The sequence below is a fragment of the Rhipicephalus sanguineus genome, chromosome 7, assembly GCF_013339695.2.
Source record: "Rhipicephalus sanguineus isolate Rsan-2018 chromosome 7, BIME_Rsan_1.4, whole genome shotgun sequence".
NCBI lineage: Eukaryota > Metazoa > Arthropoda > Arachnida > Ixodida > Ixodidae > Rhipicephalus > Rhipicephalus sanguineus.
The window spans coordinates 13,092,348-13,115,371 of NC_051182.1; the positions used below are offsets into that span (position 1 = coordinate 13,092,348).

General features: G+C 47.2%; 1 protein-coding gene across 1 annotated transcript in view; it reads left to right on the plus strand.

Annotated features, from left to right (window-relative positions):
* Positions 1-23,024, plus strand: part of LOC119400584 (eukaryotic translation initiation factor 3 subunit D) — a 118,748-nt gene that overhangs the window by 77,585 nt on the left and 18,139 nt on the right. The window contains exons 4-5 of the mRNA XM_049417729.1: positions 12,207-12,295; positions 21,326-21,650. Of these exons, the coding sequence (XP_049273686.1) occupies positions 12,207-12,295; positions 21,326-21,650 (414 nt within the window). The remainder of the gene's footprint in view (positions 1-12,206; positions 12,296-21,325; positions 21,651-23,024) is intronic.

Here is a 23,024-nt window from a genome sequence, read left to right on the forward strand (position 1 = left end):
ATCGTGACCTGGTCTTCCAGCACATTCAAGGCGTGCTTTCCAGGAGAAGTGTGCGGCAGTAGTGCTTTTTCTGTGGATAGTGTTATTGACTTGGATCTCAGGTCGATGACTGCACCATGAAGGCTTAAGAAGTGCATGCCAAGGATGACATCTCTCGAGCAACGCTGCAGGACTACGAAAGTCGTGGGATAAATCCGGTTGTTCATGGTGAGTCTTGCTGTGCAGACTCCCTCCGGCGTTACTAGATGACCTCCAGCTGTCCGTATTTCGGGGCCTTCCCAAGCTGTCCTAACTTTCTTCAGCTTCGTGGCGAACGGTCCACTGATGACAGAATAGTCGGCTCCGGTGTCGACGAGAGCTGTGACACTGTGGCCATCGATAAGAACGTCGAGGTCGCTAGTTAGTCGTCTCCCATTGCAGTTAGGTCGTGGCGTCGGGTCATGGCTACATCGATTTGTTCCACTGCTTCCCCGTTGGGTCGTCAGGTCTTCTTCCGGCCGCGCGGTTTGGTTGTCAGCGCTCCGTCCAGTTTGCATCGTGTTCTTAAGGCTTCGTCATGGCGTCATCGTCGGCGGCGGAGGATCTTCGGTAGTTCGTCGTACAGCAACTGCACCTCCATCGGTAGCTGCCCTTAGTTTTCTGATACGGGCTAGGTGACCGGGCCCGGCTTGGGCCAGTGTATGGTCGGCGTTGGGGAGAGACATGGTGGCCTGGCGACGGCGATCGGGAAGATCCTCGGGGCGTCCACTGCGCTCCGCGGGGTAGTCGGCGATGTCGTGTAGGCGTTCACCCCGCTGTGGGCGCGGCGCATCAATGGCGAAACCACGCAGTCCCATTTGTCGGTACTGGCAGCAGCGGTAAGTGTGGCCAGCTTCTCCGCAGTGGTAGCATATTGGGCGGTGGTCGAGGGCGCGCCAAGCGTTGGTCTTCCTCGGTGTGTATCGCGGGCCGGCTGGCGGGCGGTATGACGTCGGTGGTGGCGGTGGTGGTGCCTGGCGGCGGAACTGCTGGGGCGGCGTGGCGTATTGACGTGGGCGAAGGGGGGGGGGGGGGAGGCGTGGCGTCGGGCTGCAGCAGCATAGCTCATTGCTTGCAGCTGTGGCTGCGCTGACTCGGGGGTGCCCAGAGACTGCTGGATTTCCTCTCGGACGATGTCGGCGATCGAGGCAACTTGAGGCTGTGCACGACGGGAACATTCGACGAAGTTCTTTGCGCACTAAGGCCCTTATGGTCTCGTGCAGATCGTCGGAGCCGACGGCTTGAACCGCCGCGCTGTCTTGGATCAAGTAGCGGTTGTACTGGCAGGTTTGCATTTCCAGTGTCTTTTCTATTGTTGTTGCCTCTGAGAGAAATTCCTGCATGGTATTCGGTGGATTCTTCATAAGTCTAGCGAAGAGCTGTTCCTTTACTCCTCGCATGAGGAAACGAACCTCCTTCTCTTCAGGCATATTGGGGTCAGTGTGGCGGAACAGCCGGGTCATTTCTTCTGCGAAGAGCACTACATTTTCGTTCGGCATCTGCACGCTGGTCTTGAGCAGAGCCTCAGCCCTCTCTTTGCGGACGATGCTCGTGAACGTGGCGAGGAACCTGGCGCGAGAAATGTCCCACGTTGTCAGGCTTCGCTCTTGGTTCTCGAACCAGGTCCAAGCAGCGTCTTCCAAAACGAAATAGACATGCCGTAGCTTGTCTTCCCTGATCCAGGCATTGAAAATGGCGACTCATTCGTAGGCTTTGAGCCAGCTTTCCGGGTCTTCGAATGACGATCTGCGGAAGGTTGGCGGCTCCTTGGGCTGCCATAGAAGGATCGGTGCAGGCGGCACAGTGGCTGTCATCGTGGCCGCATCAGGCCGCCTCGCCCGCTGGGCACTTCGCCTACAGGACTACGATATCCGCGTGCTGTACCGCAACGGACGCCAGCATGCTGACGCCGACACTCTCTCGCGCTCCCCCTTGCCTGACGACAATACCCACAGCTCAATGTCTCACAATGCCGTTTCTTCCATCGACATTCACACTATCGCTACCGAACAGCGCAAGGATCAGTGGATTGCTTCAGTGACAGACTTGCTGACTGATCCATCGGCCATACCATCCTCTCGCGCGTTGTGTCGTCAAGCCCACCATTTCGCCGTTCGCGACGACCTCCTCCACCGACGCAATTACAACGCCGACGGCCGCCAGTGGCTACTAGTAATACCCCGCAATCTGCGTTCTGAAATATGCGAATCGTTCCACACTGATCCGCAGTGTGCGCACTCTGGGGTATCGAAAACATAACACCGCATTCGCCAACGGTACTTTTGGCGAGGCATGAACCGCTACGTGCAGAAGTTCGTTCACTCCTGCATCGATTGTCAGCGCCGCAAAACTTCAACGCACTAGTCTCCACAGGTCTGCAACCTTTACCTTGCCCTGAGCGGCCGTTTGGGCGCGTTGGCATCGATTTGTATGGGCCACTCCCTCTGACGTCGGCTGCTAAGCGCTGGGCCATCGTCGCTGTAGACCACCTTACGCGATACGCCGAAACTGCCGCCCTCCCAGCGGCTACAGCGCGCGATGTAGCCTCCTTCCTGCTCCGCCGGTTCATGCTGCGCCACGGCCCACCCCAGGAGCTGCTCAGCGACCGAGGCCGTGTCTTCCTGTCGTAAGTCGTCGAAGCCATCCTCAAAGAGTGCAACGTTGTTCACCGCAAAACTACTGCTTACAGAACTACTGCTTACCCACAGACGAATGGGCTCACGGAACGGTTTAACCGCACGCTCGGCGACATGCTCTCGATGTACGTCGTCGCCGATCACACAAATTGGGATTCCATTCTGCGTTTCGTCACCTACGCCTACAGTACCGCCCCTCAAAGCACCACTGGGTTCTCACCATTTTTTTTATTGTACGGCAGGCACCCGTCGCACCCAATCGACACAATCCTTCCATACAAGCCGGATCTATCTGAGAGTGCGCCTATTTCTGCCACAGCCAGACTTGCTGAGGAATGTCGCGAGCTTGCCAAGACCTTTACTACGCATGACCAAGAGCGGCAGAAGAGCATCCGCGGGGAGACCAACACTTCTGCACCCACGTTCCTACCTGGAGCGCTCGTATGGCTCTCGGTCCCTACCACTGCAACTGGCCTCTCTTCCAAACTGCTGCCCAAATACGAAGGCCCCTACAGTGTCGTAGAACGCACATCCCCGGTCAACTACCTGCTTGAACCCATCGACCCATCTTCGGACATGCGCTGTCGAGGGCGCGACATTGTCAATGTGGAGCGCCTCAAGCCCTACCATGATCCGCTCATAGTGACCGGCTGCAAGGTCGCCAGACGGCTCCCTTTTCGTCCCCGGGGTAATTGTAGAGAAGCATTGGAACGCTGTAATGGGCCGTCCTCTCGAGCGCCTTCTAGTGGGTCGCCCCCTTCGCCTCTTCTCGGAGAGCACGTCCCTTCGTGCTCGTGCTCGTGAGAGTCTGCGCTCTGTTGTGACTGTTGTGCATCGTCGCCGTCAATCCAGCCGTCAATAAATGCCTTTACAAAGTGAAGGCTGCGCTCAGAGATTTCACGGTATACATGGGTTGATTGTGTCGCATTTCGGCGGCTCGGTGCACCAGCGGCCTAAACAGGCTCACCGAGCGGCGCCAGCACAAATACACACGCACGCATGAGACGCCCGTATTCCCACACTGACGGCCGGATCGCGTGCAGCTTCCCGACACTACGCAGCGGTGTCAGAGTGTCAAGCGCTTCCGCGGAAAACATCGCATTACAATGCAATCAGCAGAGGCCAGCAAAGTAAGCATAACGGGAAGTATTGCGTGCGTTTCTGATGTAGGCGCACTGTTGCCAGATAATCTAAGGTGCTGGCATAGCACCCGTTAAAAGCGGCGTTGGGGAGCCTTACGTCATGAGTCCTTGATAGGTGGGTAGTTTGAACTGCGCTAACAGTGTGCGGAACACTAAAGTGTGATTTTCGTTCAAGCTAAGGACTTTCTTGGCTTGAAACAAGCCCTACAAGGTTTCTGGAATGGTATTTCATGCCGTCCACGCCGAATTGTATTTTGCCTTTAGTGTCCCTTTAAAGCTACGACACTTCCTGTATTTGTAAAATACGTTGCTATCTCTACTGATGCTCCTCTTGTCGGGCTGAAATGCGATTAAGTACCTTTCCCATTGTCTGCAGCACGACTCACGAGCTTCAACGAGTCTGTGCTGGAGCAGGTGGACAGCAACAGCGATATTGTCAAGTCTTCGTGTCGAAGGGGCCTGAAGAGCTTCAAAGCTAAATGCGTCTTATGCGACCTCGTCATCTCTTGTGCACAACATGGGACGTCTGCTGTCACAAGGCATGCTTCATCCAAGATGCACCTTATAGCTAGAAAAAAGCACTGTGATGCTGACGGGAAGTTGAAACCACTGAAGTCTGTCCAGCCTACAATCAGTTTCAGTAACGCTGCTGAAATCACTACACTGAACGACCGTGTCGTTCGAGCTGAAGCATTATTTGCCATGTCATTAGCTGTTAAAGGAATTCCATTTTCTTATGCTGACACAGCAACGAAGATATTACCCCAAATGTTTCCTGACTCCCAGATTGCTGGAAAGGTTTCTTGTGGAAGAATAAAAGCATCCTATATGATTTCAGATGGAGTAGGGCCATATTTCAAGAAGAAAGTCGTTGATGAGTTTAGCAGGCCAGATGTGTACAATTCTATTCAAATCGACGAGACACCCAAACCTGAACAAAAAGTTCAACAACTGGATGTACTCGTGCGTTACTTTTCAAGGAAGCAACAGAGGGTTGTCATCGAACACCTGGAGTCGTTCAACCTGGGCCGTGCTACAGCAGATATAATAGTTGACTGCATCGAAAGGAGCATCACGGAGCTTTCCAAGGAAAAGCTACTTTGCTTCTTCAGTGACGGCCCCAATACAACGAAAAGTGTGAAGAAGAAATTGAAGGAGTCTGTTCACATAAATATTCTGGACATTGGAGAGTGCAATCTCCATAAAGTGCATAATTGTTTCGGCACAGGCCTTACTGCTTTTGGTGTAGATGTGGAGCTGCTAGTGATGGACGTGTATTATTATTTTTAAGCATGCTGTCGGGTCTTCACAGTTTAACAGCCAGCAAAAAGACCTTGGTATTCGGGAACACATTTTTTTAAGCCACATAAACAACAGATGGCTCACATTTCAGTGCAGCCTAGAGCACGTGCTCGAGCAGTATGATGCGCTAAAGGCGTATTTTCACCGTGCAGCTGACACCAGGCCAACAAGCTCTGCCCTTCAGAGACGACTGGCCGCAGCACTTGCTGACAAGCAATTGCTAGCCAAAATGCTCTTTTTGCGGAACACAGCTGAGCTGTTCACTGGATTCCAAGTACTTTTCCAAAGGCAGGAACCCCTCATACACATCGTACTCTCCGAGTCTCTTTGTCTTAGTTTTTAGGCCGCTTTATGAGGCACGAAGTCTTCAAGAATATGAGCGCAGCTGAGCTTAAATGCTTAGATGTGGCTGCTCCTGAAGGGCTCAAGCAGGCTCCAGAAATTGGATTCGACACTGAGCAAGAAATTCAGAGCTGGAGTCCCGAAGAAAAAAAGATCATTCAAAGTTCGTGCTCGGGTATTCTACATTGCAACAGTGCGACACTTATTAAAGCAACTACCACTCGACAACAAACTTCTTTTTCATTTACGTTTCCTCGATCCGGCCCTGCCTTTAGTAGTAGAAGAGACTTAAATCCATAAAGTATGTTGCCGCAAGTGTGCCCCATATGATCAAGAGCGAACAGGTGGCATCTCTAGTGGATGAGTGGCACTGTCTTCACTGTAAGTCACCGGATGAAGGTGCTGCTTCCAGCAGCTGCAGCGTCAACACTTATTGGGCTTCGGTGCTAGCGGCTAACAAATACCCACTGCTTTCCGTATTTATCCGTGCCTTGGTCTCTCTGCCACATGGAAATGCGGATTGCGAGCGGGGATTCAGCGAGAATAGGCGCATTATTGAAAATCGTGTCAATCTCGGAATCGTAACGCTCAATGGCATCAGACACGTGAAGAGCTATTTGAAGCGTTATGACAGCATACCTGCCAAGTCTCCCGGATTACCCGGGAGACTCCCGGATTTTGAACGTTTCTCCCGGTTGTACGGGTCATAGAGAAATCTCCCGGAAATCCAGTTTTGCCCCGCGCGTCCAGTGCTTTGTCTGGCCACATAAGCAAGGTTGTCTGGCCACGTAGTAGAAAGGATTCTTCTTCTTTTTAACGATGGTAGAAAGGTTCAACTCAGTTTCATTGCGCATGAAGTAGCTGTGCACTTTGCGCCGCAGTCCAGCACTTAAAAGGGTAGCCGATGTCTGTCGAGATAGCGCGTTCGCCAGCGCTCGCGACCGTCCCCGTCTCAACGGCGCCCCTTATGGTCCCTTGCCCGACGAAATAACTGGTAAGCAAGCGACGACAGGCCTCGCACGCGGAGCAATGTTATCGCATGTGCCCTTCGCGTGACGGTGACGGCCGGGTCGTTTCATCTCTGCTTCAACCGCGTTCGTCCCTAGCGCTAGCGCGCATTTACTCGCACGTGAAACAGACGATGCGTAAGCGATGTTATCTGTTTGGACTCTCTACAGATCAGCGGCGACCGCAAAATCCCGCTGACAGGCAGTTTTAGAATTGCGTACGCTAAGTTAGCGTTAGCGGCCCGCTATTTCCGTCACTTACCGGAAGCCCGCAAGCGCTTAGCGTACGACGCACGCGCAGGCGCAGTTGCGCTAAAAGCCAGCGCAAAGCTTTGTGTACGCTGTTCTAAAACTGCCTAATGTACATATAATTGATATCGCAGTACCCCCCCCCCCCCCCCCCGCGGTCGGCATACTTTATATCCCCTCCTCCCGCGGTCGAAATATTTTATACCCCCCCCCCCCCCCCAGTTGAGTAAATCTCCCGGATTCCGTTTCTCCAAACTTGGCAGGTATGTGACAGTGATGCTTCCCTAGTTCCAGTAACATTAGAACTAATTAATGCTGTGAAACATTCGCACAAAAAATACTTGGACCGACTCCAGCCGGAGGCTGACAACAAGGAAAGACTGAAACGGAAGGCTTCAGCTGACAACAGCTCAGTCACTGATAAAAAGGGGAAGCTTCCAGAAGAAAAACGGTGCTTAGAAGGGCACCTAGAGCCTTTAGAGCAATGCTCCAACGTGCACAGGGTCTCATCAAAGGAGGCCTGGCCAACAAGAATATGGAAGATATAGAATGCGGCCAATTGCTTCTAGCTGAGGCAAATGACAGTCTTACCGAGAACATGACAAGGCTGGCAGACATCAACCAAAAGCTGTTGCACCTTTAGTACTTGTGTGCTCGAGAAGTCCAACGTGTGAACGATGCTAAGTGTGATTGAAACTGTAATGTTTCATAACCTCAACAGTATTGCTTTGGGGCAGCAGCCCTGCATTTTGACAACTATATAATTGCATTTGAAGTGTTATTTCATTAAATATAATTTGATATACGCAGTATTCGATGTTCTTGATTGCGACAAAAAAAATGGCTCAAGAAGTTCTTCCACAACCTCCAAACTGTATGACTGCCTTAATTTTGTGTTATAGTGTCAATAAATAAATATATACATACTATATATATACACTTTGACAAAGTCTGGTCCACCAGACGAAACGTTAGTGAAAATATACAGTGCCAAACCAACGAAAGTCGTAGTTTCTTCCTTCATTCCTTATATATATATATATATATATATATATATATATATATATATATATACAGTCGCCGACCGTTTATTCGGACTCGGCGGGAACTGCTGAAAAGTCCGAATAATCGGGAGTCCGAAAAAAAGGATTCACCAGAAAAAAGCACATTTATTGGCCCAGCGGCCGGAAAAAACTTGTTAGTGTGCGCCTACACATGTACGCTTACGCGTGACCAAGTCGTCCTGTATTTCAGCCAATGTTTGACCACCCCTCATGGTCGGCAATAGCACTGCAACGGCCTACGCTAAATCCGCATTTGATGTCTGTGGTGTGGGAGGTGCGTCGTCAGGCAGTCACTGTCCACATGCGCTGGTTCGAGTAGCTGATGGATGATCTCGTCGCCCAACTCGGCGAAAACTCCCGAGCAACTTCCACCTGGTGAATAATCGCCGCCTTTTTCGCCATCGTCAGGGCCTTGTAGTTGCAGCGTTTCTTTAGTTCCGACGGCGCACATGAAACGGGCAGCGTCGGAGCAATTTCAGCAGATCAGGCCTCGCACGAGCAGGACAAAAAGCTCGGGATGCAGATCAGGCCTAGCCACAGAAACATGTGAGAACGCAAACCCTCACACGCCAAAAGGAAACGACATTGGTCTAGTTGATGTTGCAGCGCTTCTGTAATCTGTTGTAGTACTCTCTTTGTCCGAATTAGGATCCACGTCGTACTCGTACGCGCTGTCATTCACCTCAAACGCCACACGGCCACACAGAGCCGATTCCAAGCTTGGCTTGGCTTGGCCTGCTGTTTGGCCGTGTTAGCCGTTCAATGGATACGTGACTGGCTAAAGCCAAAAAAAACAACCGTTACGTGTAGCCAACAAACATAGCCTTCGAGATCGGTAATGATCGGTAACTTCTGCGTGGATTTTTGACACTGGCACGATCTCCAGTTATAGGCAGTGCAACATTTCAGTGCTGGCAACCTAGTAAAAATATTGTCAATTGCTGACAGCTTGTTATGGCGTTCAACGTCGCACTCTATCAGCCAGCCGGAGTCCGAAAAATCGAACGGCGGGCTGTGGGGCGTCCGAATTTTCGGTCGTGAGTTTACATTACTTCAACGGGACGAGTGGCGGTGCCGCGAAGGTGTCCGAATAAACGAGCATGTCCGAATTTTCGGCGTCCGAATAAACGGTCGGCGACTGTATATATATAGTGTGCCGTTTTAATTCAGTGATATTGATTACTCCTGCGAGCATTTTCTCCATGAGACTTGCAGTGCATAAAAACATTTATGTAGCTCTTTATCAGAGCTCCATATTAAAGGGACACTTAAGAAAAAAAGGATTTTTCTCATATTAGTAAATTACGTTTTCACAATTCCAAAATCGCCACACTTGCCACGAGAAGACTCTTGGTGAGCGAGAAAACGCGCAAAAAGAAAATTTGGGTGGCGTCACCACGTTACAATTCCCGCATCAAACGCCATGACATCAGAGTTTGACGGCGTTTACTAGGCCCTCCGTAGTTCTTAATCAGTAAATATCGGCATAACAGAGATAGAGTATTCATACTTGATCAACACACTGCATTAAACTTGTCTGCCCTCCTCTCTCCCCTGTCCTCCCCCCCCCCATGCAGTTTGAATTTTCTTTAGTCCGGTTTTCTTCGAACTTCCTTTTTGTATAGACGCATGCGCCTTCATGATCTGTTAAGGGGATATCCATCTCGTTTTGTTTTGTTTCGGCGAGGAAAATTGCACCACGTGCCCTTTTTTTGTAACATATTTATGTGTACTCTTTCAATAAACCTTCAGTTGCGAGTGTGCGCTTTGTGTCGTCGGTTCCTCCCTTATGTCCTTGTTCCCGTAGTGCGCCTTTTTGCTTTAAGATATGAACCGTTACCAACTAGCCCAAATGGCTGTTTTTTTACAAATATGAAGTACATTGTCCTCTGAGATGGCTAAAAGCTTAACGTACCAAGTTTCAGGAAATTTCTTTGAGCCAATGTTGCCAAAATACGAAACATACTCATTGAAATTCGTGACGTCACGTGCGGAAATTTCAGCGCGAAACTTAAAAATGAAAGTTTCACCGTGATTTTCTCTTCTATTAAAAACATATTATGCGAAAATGAATGATATTAGAGTTCTCGGAGCATTTCATCAATATAACAGATCCTTTGTTTCACTTCAGTGTCAATTAATTAAGGTGTTTGAGGGTAATATGCAGCTTGCTTCTCCGAGTGCTCCATAATTAAAAAAGTCAGTTTCGCCGCAACGGCGAAGCAATGAATGCAATAGCAATATATTGGAATGTAACGCGAAGAACGGAAAGCAGCTCGAAATTGCCAGCGTGTCGCTCGAGCCCAAAGGACGCACGAAAAGAACGCACACAGGACGAGCGCGAACTATCATGCGTCGCAGCTCGACACTGGAAGCGCACTGCTCAAACATAAAGCAGGACGCACGAAATGAACGAACAGGTACACACAGGACGAGCACGAACAAAGTGTCCCAGTCGTTACTTATTTCGGTTTGAACAGCGCGCCCCTTTCGCATACGCGGCCGCTGCAGCGTCGAAGCGACCTTTGTACGCTGTGACTTCAGCGCACACATCGCGGGGAAAGCACAAGACATACAACCCCCCGCTCGCCCCCCCCCCCCCCCCGCCAGCCGCCCCCTTCTTTCCTCGTGATAAGCGCACCAAGGTGACCACGCCTTGTAGGGCGAAGAGCAATGGCGTTTGCAGGAACGGGGCGACGATCTTTCAAGCACGCCACGCGTGCGCACATCACGCCATCTATGTGGTAACTCGGAAAGCATGCTGGTGTAAGTGGTGTATATAAATAGTTCGCCGTTAGCAGGCTGAAAGACGGTGCTGTTCGTGGCCTAACGTCTAACGCGGCGGGCTGCAAAGCAGGAGGTCGCCCGTTCGATTCCGCGCGTCGGAAAGTATTTATGAATTATTTTTCTTTGTGGCTTTTCTATATGTATACATACTTATACAGTGAATGACGGCGACGGGGACGGATATTTTCCAGCTGAGACTGTCCATATAATTGCTATCACAATAAAAGCTACGTCAAGATGCTGCTAATTGCAAGACTACCTGCTCCAAAGTGCTCCAAAACGAAAATTTTACTGCGCCAAGATGCTCCAAATCACTAGATTGCCTGCTCCAAAGTGCTCCAAAACAAAAATTTTGCTGCTCCAAAAATTGCTACAAATCGGAAGACCTCGGCAGCATCACTGTGATTGCTCTACAAATCGGAAGACCTCGGCAGCATCACTGTGATTGTTTTTTTAATTTTTCAAAAATCTTCGACAGCGATTCTGAGCTATTTGGTGGTGCACCTTTTAAGTGCACCTGTGATAGATGTGCATCTTGAAAATTGCTCCACTGTCCAACTGCTCTATACAAAAAGGAAAGATTTCGCTAATTGGTTGTCAGAATTTTTTTTTTGTTAGTCTCGTATTGTCCAAGAGGTGCTTGTGCTGGGATGGCAGATGCTTTTCATTTTGATTCAATGCGAGGCAGCCGTAGCAGGCATTGACAAGTGAAAGGCGCTTTGATTTCTACCTGCATGCTAGCGACGAACTGACTCACTATCGCTGTGCAAGACTACACTTGGGAACATAGCCGATAGTTTGAAGAGTGTGTAAAGCGTGCAATTGCCGTTGCCACTCATTTCTACATGAGCTATGTTGTTGCACATGTGCTCTTGCTGTGTGTGGTGAATGGCAGTGCAGCTTCTTGCACAAAGTCTTCATAGCAGAGCTATTCTTGCAGCTGTGACAGGTGATGTTAAACTTGCAGCAACAGTCTGCCTCCGTGCACCAGTGACAACTGCCATTTCCTGTGGTCATATTGCAGGGACAGATTTTGCGGTCCTTCGGTGTTCTCTTTCTCCAAAAGATGCCCGAACAATGTATCAATGCAGCTTTGCAGGTTTTAACAGTCGTGTAACTCTGTTGCTTGTTTTCTAAACGTAGGACATAGATGCATGAACGTGCATGCCTCCATGTGTGCCGCAGCGGAATATTGATGTGGATGCATATGTAATCAACGAGTTCAAAAAATGAACATTCTCATACAAGGCATCGACCATTGAGATTTTAGAATTTCCGACCTTTGAGATTTTAGGATGTGATTGCTCAGGTGTCAATAACAATAGTTATTGAAGAACGATGATGGTGGTGACTGGGAAGTTGTTCCACCTGTAATTTAGAGTGGAAAATTAGCAACGGTGCAAGAGCCGGCTGGCGGTGCATAGTTCCAAATAACCATGGGGGACCACTTCCACATTCAAATTATTGAGAAAATTTGAATTAATGAATTGCAAACGAATGATCTTTTACTCTAAATGTGTGAAGGTGGATGGGATCTATTGTTATTCATGATCGAACCTTTCAAATAGACAGTGTAACCGATTGTAACACTTGTTTTCGATGGAAATGTGCGTGTGCGAAGGAGGTGTTGCTGATGGTGAGGCTGTGCCTGTTTTTCAGCAACGCAACTTGCGTAGCCGTGAGCGGCAGAAGCTGGTGCAACAGCAGCAACTCCAGGTGCTCTCCAAGTCGGCCAAAGGCCGCGAACGGTGAGCCCCTTTTGTTTCGCTTCTTTTCAGTGTCTTCATGAAGGTGAAAATGCTTGAGGCTCATGTACTTAAGTGCACAATAAAGAAACCCAGGTCGTCGAGTCCCTCATAATTGTATTGTGAGTGCTGACTGTGCAGTTCATCATCTTCACCTGTGCATACAAATCATCGTAATCATGATCATTTTGTCTGGCCGGGTGGCCATCTTTGGCTCGTGCACCTGTGTTGTAACACGGCCGCCTGGATCATCGGCGCGAGGCGGTGTTGCTCCTGCCGTCCCATTCGGCGCACGTCCCTTTGAATAAAATGTAATTGAGGTAGTTCAGCCCACTCACTAATCCGAGCGTCACGAATTAGTGAGTGGGCGCGACTCCCCCGCGCCTCCCTGGAGGACACGGGGACCTTTTCCCCCAACAGGACAAACGATCCCCCAGCAGTGGGGGATATAGCAGCATTTTGGGCTCTTGTTTGGCCACATCGTTCCACTTGCTCCTGCAGAGAGCGGCAGTGGGTGCCCAGTCCGCAGCGGGTCGTCTGCAGCTCGTCGTCAGCAGCTCGTCAAATGGGTGGTACAAGCCACCAGAGTAATCTGGTAACACTGGTATCCACCTCCATTCGCCTCGTCCGTGTGAGTGGGGGACATTTGTATAGAATTCTCCTCACGAGCTGACGTCTCTGCCTTTATCCCCCCAAGGATTTGTCCACCGTGTGAATACCGCTTAAAGTACGTGTCAAGAGAGCACGTCAAGCCCATCAACGATGCGGACGATGCCACTCCTGTCTGCTTTTTTTAGCAGCAACAGGAGCAGAACCATTTTCACAAACAGGATGATTATACTGCTGTTGTACACTAATAGCATGATTGTGAAAAGAATTCAACAAGGCGATCGCATAAGCATTGGTGATCTCATAAACATCGTTGGCTGTGTCCTGTGACCCAAACGACGCTAACTTTCGTTCCCGGTAGCAGTACACGTGCCGATGTCGATTACTTGGGCATATGGTTGTTGTTACTTTGGTCATTGCTATAGCAATTATTGCTTCAATAGTCAAAACAGTTGTGGGTGAAGTACACTCAATATTTTGACGCTGTCTTTATATGTTAGACAACATAGTAACTTGTGTCGATTGACAGCTGGTCGTTCCGGGCTGTACTTGGACAGTTTTAAGGGGAGACGTGGGTCTTGAACAAATTTTTTTAATTGGTTGGGTTAAGTGAATGGAATTTAATACACTTATTCAGTTTTCTCTGCAGATTCCAAATCTTCAAGTAGATTTTTATTATCTGCATTAGAACAAAAGATATGAAATTTCTAAGAGCATATTTTGTACGGTACTTTTTGGCCACTTTGCTTTGTCAAACACAAAAACAAAATATGTGGCAAGACTGCCAGAGAGCTCGTCTAGCAGGTGATGCTAATTTGTTTGTTTTCATCGAATTTCAAATGCAAAATAAATGGATGCAAATATGAGTGAAAAATTTTTGCTTCATACACTTTATGATTATCGAGAAGTATCATTTGGTAAACAACATTAATACAAAATAAATAGCATCATCAGCTAGACCAGCTTCCTGGCAATCTTGCCGCATACTTTGCTTTTGTGTTTGACGAAAAGAAGTTGCCGAAAATCCCCGTAAGAATTGTAATAGAAAACGTTGTAGAACTAGAATATCTTTAGTTCTAATGCAGCTATTAAAAATCTACTCAGAGATTTGGAATCTGCAGATAAAACTGACTAAGTGTATTAAATCTCATTCCATTCATTCAACTATTAAAAACACACTTTTCAAACCCACGTCTTCCCTTAAACCAAAAGATCAAATTCTGCACAGTAGCGCAAAGAAGCACACGGACGGCTGCAGATCAAGATGGGACAGAGCGCTATGTAGCGCTGTGTCCTGTCCTGACCTGCCGCCGTCCGTGTGCTTCTTTGTGTTACTGTTCAGAATTATGCACTATACCAACTGGCCCATCAGTCTGTCCTTTCAAAAGATCAAGCAACACTGCCTCAGCCAAAAGGGAGCATTGATGCATGCCAGTGGTTGCGCGCCCTTTTCCCCCACCGGCACGATACGACGCTTTTGACGCATAGCCGCATGCGTGCACGTTACGGCGTGTGTCAGTGGTTTGCACTTAAGGGGGGACGTGGCAATGGGAATGGTAAACTTGGTCAAAATGTTCAGTTTTTCAATTAATTTTTTTCTGCAATCCTGAGACCATGTTTTATTTACATCATGGTGAAATATTAGGCCAAAATAAGCAGTAGAAGTTGAAAAAAAAAAGGCATTTTACTAGTGTGCTGTCATCAGAAACGATGAGAAAATTGGGCTTTAGAAAATGCAGATCTACAGTTTTCCTTTGACACAGTGCCACCATATTGGCGTCATCATAAAGAGGACAGACAGAGCTCAAGATAGCCACAAAGCTGCATTTCTCCAAGGAAAAATAAAACCAGCTTCCTTCTTAGTTCCATTTTCTTAGCTTTTAGCTCCATTTTCATTGAGCTCGATTTTCTCAGCTTTCATTTTCTGAACAGTTGCTGTAAGTCAACCCTGTGCCATTTCACAACAAACCTAAAGGACTCTACATGTATGGATTCCCTTGGCTTTAATAGGAAAATTCTCCAAAATTTATCTTATGGTATTTGTCCAGTCACTTGTGCATTTTTTTCGCAGTCATTATCATGTGGTTCCATCCCTCACGACTGGCGCATAGCCAAAGTTATACCAATCTTCAAATCGGGCATTCGCTCCGATCCTTTTAACTACAGACCCATTTCATTGACTTGCACCTTCTCGAAGCTCCTCGAACATGTTATTCACTCACAGATCATTAATTATCTTGAAGATCACAACGTCATTTTTAAACAGCAGCGCAGCTTTCGCAAGGGATTTTCTTGTGACACTCAGCTTCGACTTCTCGAAGGCATTTGATCGTGTCCCTCACTGCAGATTACTACTTAAGTTAAGGCATCTCAACATTGACACCCAGGTTGTAGCATGCAGTGATGCTACCGCTGCGCCAATTGCGCCAGACTGCGCCAAAGTGCCCTGGCTGCTACAACCTGCTACATTTCCTCAAAATTTGGCGATTCTGCGCCAAGCCTGCGCCAAAGGGGTGTACTCCGACTTTCAGAAATGAAACTAACTACATGAGGTTCTCCCATGAGAGCGACATGCGCTGTACGCGGACTTTCTCCATGAGAGTGATGAAAATGGAGACCAAAATATCAATATGGTGTTGTCAAGCGGACGAAAGGAACTGCGTTTTGTGTTTTTTTTAATCAAAGCATCAACTGTAGGCAACATGGCGTAGCAGCCAGTCAAGAGACATGCAGCCATGAAACGGCACATTGATGCTACCAATCGTCATTGAGACGCTTCAGGTGGGCTGCAGCGGCCGAAGGAATTCGGCAGTCCATGGAACGTTTTGCAGTGTGACCGCGTGACAAACGCAGAAATTCTGTTGGTGCTTGGCATGACTCTCAAGGGCATCCCATACTCGTGGGCCGACACAGCAACTGCCTTGTTTCCCTAGTTATTTGGAGATTCCGAAACAGCGAAGCAGTTTAGTTGTAAGAGGTTCAAGGCATCCTACATAGTTGTGATGGCCTTGGGCCATATTTCAAGAAACTTGTGCTTGACGAGCTGAACAAGCCGGATGTGGTTTTTTCTGTGAGCATTGACGAGGCCCCTCTTCTTGAACAGAGGTGCCAACAACTTGATGTTGTAGTTAGGCGTTTCTCCAACAAAATGCAGCGACTTGTGGAACACCTACAGTCTTTCCGGCTGGGCTCTGCGACTTCGGAAATTTTGGCTAATGAAGTGCGGAGAGCAATGATGGACCTGCCGCAGAAAAATGTCATTTGCTTTTCTACGGATGGCCCTAATGCAATGAAAAGCTTCAGAAAAAAGATGCAGGAAGCATACCCTGAGATCATAGATGTAGGAGAGTGCTGCTTGCACAAAGTGCACAACTCATTTGTCCGCGGCTTGAGTGCCGTTGGCTCGGATGTCGACGCTGCTGTGGTCGATGTTTATTACTTTTTTTAAGAATTCTTCAGCTCAGAATGAATTGTTCAAGGCAGAGCCCCTGCTCCAAAAGCTAGTTTTGCTGCTCCAAAACGCAATTTTGCCTGCTCCAAAAGCTGCTCCAAAGTGGCCTAAGCCAGTAGCATCACTGAGCATGGATTAAAGACTTCCTCTCCTCTCGCATTCAATTCACTTCCGTTAACGGTTCTAACTCTTCAGTGGCGCAGGTCTCATCCGGCATACCTCAAGGGAGCGTGCTAGGCCCTCTGCTCTTTCTAATATTCATCAATGATTTACCTAATGGCATTTCTTCCCAAATTAGATTGTTCGCTGACGACTGCATTGTGTATCATGCCATCAAAAGTGACCAGGACCACCGATCCTTACAATCTGACCTCGAATCCATCAATTCATGGTGTTCATCATGCTGCTAATGAAGCTTAATCACTCCGCAAGACCAAACTCGTATTCTTTACACGAAATCCAAACCGCCTCCCGACCACATATACACTTAACCACACACCCGTCGAGTCAGCTACGTCATACAAATATCTAGGACTTCACCTTCAATCTGACCTATCCTGGAACTGTCACATCGATCACATTCTTGCAGCTGCTAACCGCTCCCTTGGTATGTTAAAACGTAATCTACGCCATGCTCCTGCGCATGTGCGAAAACTTGCCTATATCACTCTAATCCACCCTAAAATTGAGTACGCTTCAGCCATATGGGACCCAGAACAAGCATATATCATTGATAACATCGAATCCCTGCAGAACCGTGCTGCTCGTTTCATTTTCTCTGATTACTCTCGCTTCACTAGCGTCACTGCCTTAAAAGCTCGTGCAGGTCTTCAGAACCTTTCCCATCGTCATAAACTGGCCCGTCTATCTCTTTTTCATAGAATTTATCATCATCCGTTGCTTCATGACGACTTTTTTCAGTCACCTTTAGTCATCTTTCCACGCCGCGATCGCCCTCTCAAGATCAAACGCATCACATGCCGCGATGTGCGTGGCCACGGTGCCCGATGCTTCATCCTTTGCTAATTCGTTCATTCCAAAAACCACCATCGAATGGAACCAGTTGCCTCGATTTATCGCAACAGAAAGCAACATTTCGAAATTTTATGAACTCTTTTTTTTAGTGTGTGTATTCTATTATGTTGTTCTGTTATTTTGCGTTGCATTTTTAAACATCTCTTTCAATATTTTCAATATGTGTTGTGTTATTGCGTTGCCTTTTGCGTTATACTTAAGCAAGTCTTGTTTTATTTGCAATTTTTCATGCTGGCTATGCCTCTATTGCATTGTATCTTTTTTTTCCTACCCCCCTATGTAATATCCTCCCAGTGAGGGCCTTTAGGGGTTTCTTTAAATAAATAAATAAATAAATATAGATAGTATAACCATTCCGTTTTCTGCGCTTAGATCCTGAGACATTGGCGAGTGCCGTAAAGCTGTCCATATTTGTCTGCACGCCATACAGGTTTTTATAATTGGCTTTCTGTAAAAGTTTTGAGTAAGACAATGAGTACAAGAAGTTTCAAAAATGTTTTTGTGGTGCTTAATTGAATAATAAAAGTGGGGGTGTGCGAGTATTCGAACTTTTGAATGTTTTTCGAATAGTGTTTGCTATTCGATTCACACCGAAATATTACTATTCGAAGTAGTATTCGAACTTCCAGAAAATAAATATAACGGTTTACAATAACAGCAAATAAATATAAAGACGATAAATCGGCGTGCAGTGTGCTTGCTCTTGAGTTTTGGGGCGCTGATGTGTGAAACTTGCTAGCCGCTTCCACCGAGCGATCGATGCGCAACTGGCTTGCTGATGCCGATGAGTAAAATGCCCATCCACGGTTCCGAGGAGCCAGCGGGCAATGCGATTCGTTGCTTGTGATGAAACACATGGTGGCTTCTTCGCTTTCGCTTGTCTGCTAGCGCCACGTTCTTGCCTGCAAAGTTCAGATTCATCTCGTTGACACCAGTAGCATAAGTATTAGCTTAAACAATAGCCCTATACAAGAAGTTGACACATTTAAATATCTGGGCGTCATTTTTGACCAACATATACATTGGAAAGCGCATATTCAGAATGTGTGCAGGAGAGTCGCGTGCGGATGTTACCACCTCATTAAAGCAAGACAATATTTCCCCCGTGAAATACTCAAATCTCTATACTATGCGTTTTGTCATAGCCATATCAGTTATTGTATAGAATCATGGGGCGTAACTTACAAAACATACCTACAATCTTTACAAAAATTACAGAAAAGGGCATTGAAAATAATTAATCCTAACAGTAACAATGATATAATTCACGACATTTTCCAGACACAGCAAGTGTTATCGCTTAAGGCTCTGTGTAATTATAAGATTTCAATTTCAGCTAATAGCATTATGAGCACTAACTTTCCTATTCCTCGTAATGTGTTCTGTTTTCCGACGCGCAGTACGAGACATGCTCTAAAAGGCAATCTGAATTTACCAAAATGTTATAATGTATACGGTGAAAGAGTGATCGAATTTAGTGGAACAAAAATCTGGAATGTCCTACCTTTGGAGGTTAAAACCGCACGTAATTTTAAGCAGTGTAGTAAATTCTTTTTTCTTGCGAACCAGGACCTTTAACATATCTGCAATAACTATTCGGGTGCACTTGTGAAAACCATTGTTCGTTTGTTTGTCTGTTAATATATGTAATTGTATACCTAACTGTAAATACTGCACTGACCTGAATGTTTTATTATTAACACTGGACCGGATACTAGCCTTTCCTGGCTATCGGTCCAGATATCTGTATAAGCATGAATGTAAGAAAAAATGAAAATAAAAGCACTTGACTTGACTTGACTTGACTTGTACATCGGTGCCGTGAGTGGAGTTAGGCCTAGCCACGTCTCTGAGCAGTAAGCTCGGTCGCGATGTGCGTGGCCACGGTGCCCGATGCTTCAAAATACGTCATGCTCGATCGCGAGTACGAAGAGTCGTCCCGCGATGGTCTTCGTTACAAGCAGAACAGTCTGTCCGAGACGCACGTCTTCGATGTTCGCGATGAGCGCGGCGCACTATCGTAATCTGATGCTTGAGCTTCTGCTTGCAGCTGCCAGACTAAACCGTAATTATATTCTAAACGATTGTCGACCTGTGAACACAGAACCAGTGCGAACGCATCACTAAGTAGCACGATTTTAGACAGCCGTGACCTCGCGACGTGCAAGCAGCAGATGACGTTCTCCCGTAGCGAGGATCGGACCAATGGCGAGGCGTGCTGGAGCAACATGGCGGACCCAGCCAATCGAAAGCCTCGGAACGAACTTCAAACATTCTTTTTCATATGCGTTTTCCTTAATGGACCTAGCTGAAGCGGAAAATTTGAAGACTGAGAATGCTCTTTCCGACGAGCCCAAGATGGCGGTGCCCGGTTGCGCCATTGCGGTGCTATAATTTTTTTAACGCAATTTTTTTTTGCGATTTCCGCAATAATTTTCACTACCTCGACAAGCACAACAAATTTTTTACCGCACTTCTTCATAGTTTTCAGTGACGATATTTTGGAATCAGAAAAAGGGCTACAGAAACTGAAAATGCGATTTTGAAAATCGATTTTTTTGTTATTTTTGCGACACGAAAGCCGCATCCTCCCTTAAGAACAAATCTGTTCTTTGACCATGTTTGTGACTTGTTACTGTTCCTGTCTCGTAAGAACATAGTTAGGGATTCTCTGCAACCTTTTTCTGTAATTTTCGCTTCAAGTATTCGAAACATATTTCAGAAATATTCTAAAATTATTCTGAAATTATTCGATTCAATTCACACTCAATCTTTATTATTCGAATTTGCTTTGCACCCAAAATTTTGCTATTCGCACAGCTCTAATTAAAAGATAAACCAATAGCCTTATGGCACAGAATGGGCCCTTCTGAATATACTTATGCAAAAATCTTGATGAACTTATGTCTAATTCATTAATTAATTTTGAGATGACAATGAGAGTCTATCAAGTGTTGTAACTCATAAACTACAACAGATAGCTCAAAACCGATTTCAGTTGTGATGTCAGCACAACATATCACATCTGCATGCCAAATTTCATCACTTTATCTTCATAAATAACCAAGATAGTTTTCGTTGCCACGTCACCCCTTAACGCCGACGTTGCTCTCTGCCCGCCCGGCGCATTTCCACAGAGAAGCGCTCCCTTGCTTCTCTGAGGATTTTCTGGCAACCACATTTTAGCTCTTACTGGAAACAAATAGTACGAAAAAAATGTGGGACTAGTGGAAGAAAGTAACAGGACTAGTCCCACGTTTTTTTCGCGCTGTTTGTTTCCAGAATGAATTACCAACTTGCCCATCTACCCTTCTGAGTCACATTATAACCGGTCTTTCATCTTGTATGGACTGCACAGTAAGAGGTATCCGTATACATGGAGTTCTATGGGAGGGTAAACGGGAGTCAGAAGAAACCGCATTAAAGCCGGTCCTGCACTGTAAGCGTTTACATTATAAATGGTACGCAGTAATCACAATAATTAACTTAAAAGCGCTTCAGAAACATGCGGCTGACTCTCGTGCTGCGCGAGAGTCAACAGCCACTGCTGCTCCCACTGGCGCATCTCCAGCACTACATCTGAAAGGGGAGACAACCTGACAGATCTCGCTGCAGATGACACATATCTCAACTGCTGTAACAAGCAGGAAGTCGATAAATCTCAACAAAAAGTAGCGCGCATGTCGGACACTAAGTTTGCAAATCTCCCTGACAAGAGTCTACTCATGCTGGGGAAACCCTACGTGCTTACCTCAAACATTGACTTCAACGACGGTTTTGGTAAATGGAATAGTGGGAACTCACGATCACTGGGTGCCCAGCTACGCACTTCCTCAGATTTCACAGTAGTGGCGCTGCATTTAGCACAGGATTTAGGACTACAGCAGTTGCTACACGGAAGGAGATTTCTGATTGACGTGTTCATAAATTGTGTTCAGGGAGCGCATGCAGCAGGTGCGCAAGTGGCAGAAGCAGATGCGGCAGAAGTTTGATAACAAGGGTGGCCAGGTGCCAGTCAAACATCGTGAGGCATCTGTGGCCGTGCGCCCCAGCTGGAAGGTGCTGGAGGAGATGGACTTCCCACGCCTCTTCAAGCTCTCTCTGCCGGCCGTCGGGGAGGGCCACGACGTATACCGGTGCGGAGCAGTCGAGTTCTACGACAAGGCCTACAACCTGGTCACGTGCAAGAACGAGCGACCCCTGCAGCGCATCAACCGCATCTTCCACAAGGTCACCACCACTGACGACCCCATCATCCGGCAGGTGAGGCTGCTTATGAGGTGCAACAGACACCATTCACCTACGCGGTTGACCCTACCATTAATTGTATCTCTTTTGCAACACACGCGCTGGATGTAGGACATATCAATTGGGATCTATAATCTCACTTGCCACACACATTTCAACCTTAACTGCACAACCATTGGCTGCTGCTAACTGCAGCTAAATACGTTGTGGAAACAAAGAAAAATGAAGGTCATGTGTGCTTGCTGTTTACTAAAAAACCCAAGTCCCTGCCATGGGGATGCACTGTAGAGAGCATAACCTTTCCAAGGGTACAAGTGCAACTGCTTGTGTGGTTCTGTCAGGCCAGGAATTACTGGAAGTGCGGCTGTTATGCTCTCAGTCAAGAAGCGTGGTGCTGATTATACACCCGCAGTGCTGTGTGAACTCTCACTATGATCACTTGAGCATGAATTTCTCCTAAGGAAACCTGGTGCCTTTATGGCCAATGAGAATGTCGCCTCTGGCACATGGGGCGGTTTTCTCTCAAGTGAACACGCACATCAACACGTTTGCTTTCTTGAGATTATCGCTGATGTGCTAGTGTCCGCAAGCGAGAATCTTCTCGGTTTGCTGTCTTAGCACGGTTGGCACACTGCCAAATCGGCATGGTTTGTGGATGGCCTTGCAAAACTGAAAGTATAGCTGAAAGCAGTCGTCCAAGAATGCGACCCTTCCTCCTGAACTTTGTTAAACCTCAACACACTCAGCTACAATCTTGTTTACACACAGAACTGTGGAGGCGACTACACAGTCATCAACAGAAACATAATCGTTTTATGCAATTGTGTTGGCGCCAACAGGCGGAGGCGTGCAAGAACTGAACACACGCAGCATGCTTGCACGACCATCGCAGTGAGAAAAAAAACAACGAAGAGACATCAGTGCATGAAAAAAATTCCACGTACTTCTGAAGTGTGGCAGCACATGCTGCCCAAGCAAGAGAAATGATTGAAAAAGGCGTGTGTTTTTAAACATACAGGCATGTTGTACATATACGGTGACAACCCTCAATGGATTAATCGGAAAGAAGGTGCGTGTTGATTCAATTTTTTTTAAGTTGAGAATAAAGATTTGCTCACCCCTCCGCCCATTGAACGCTTAGCTGTCATTTTTTTAAAAGAATTGAATCAACAAAGCGATAACTATTTGCAAGCTTGGATAATTGAGCTCTTTGTCAAGCAAGGTAATCGAGGCCTGAGCGATGCATGTATCGAACAGAGCGCTGATGTGGGCAGCTTCCACAGGTTCCCGCTGCGTCTGCCCCCTGCGATGGTACAAAATGGTGGTGCTTCCAAACGAAGGAGCAATCCGCAATCATGACAGTGGAGCGACAAGTGCGAGCTGGCTTGG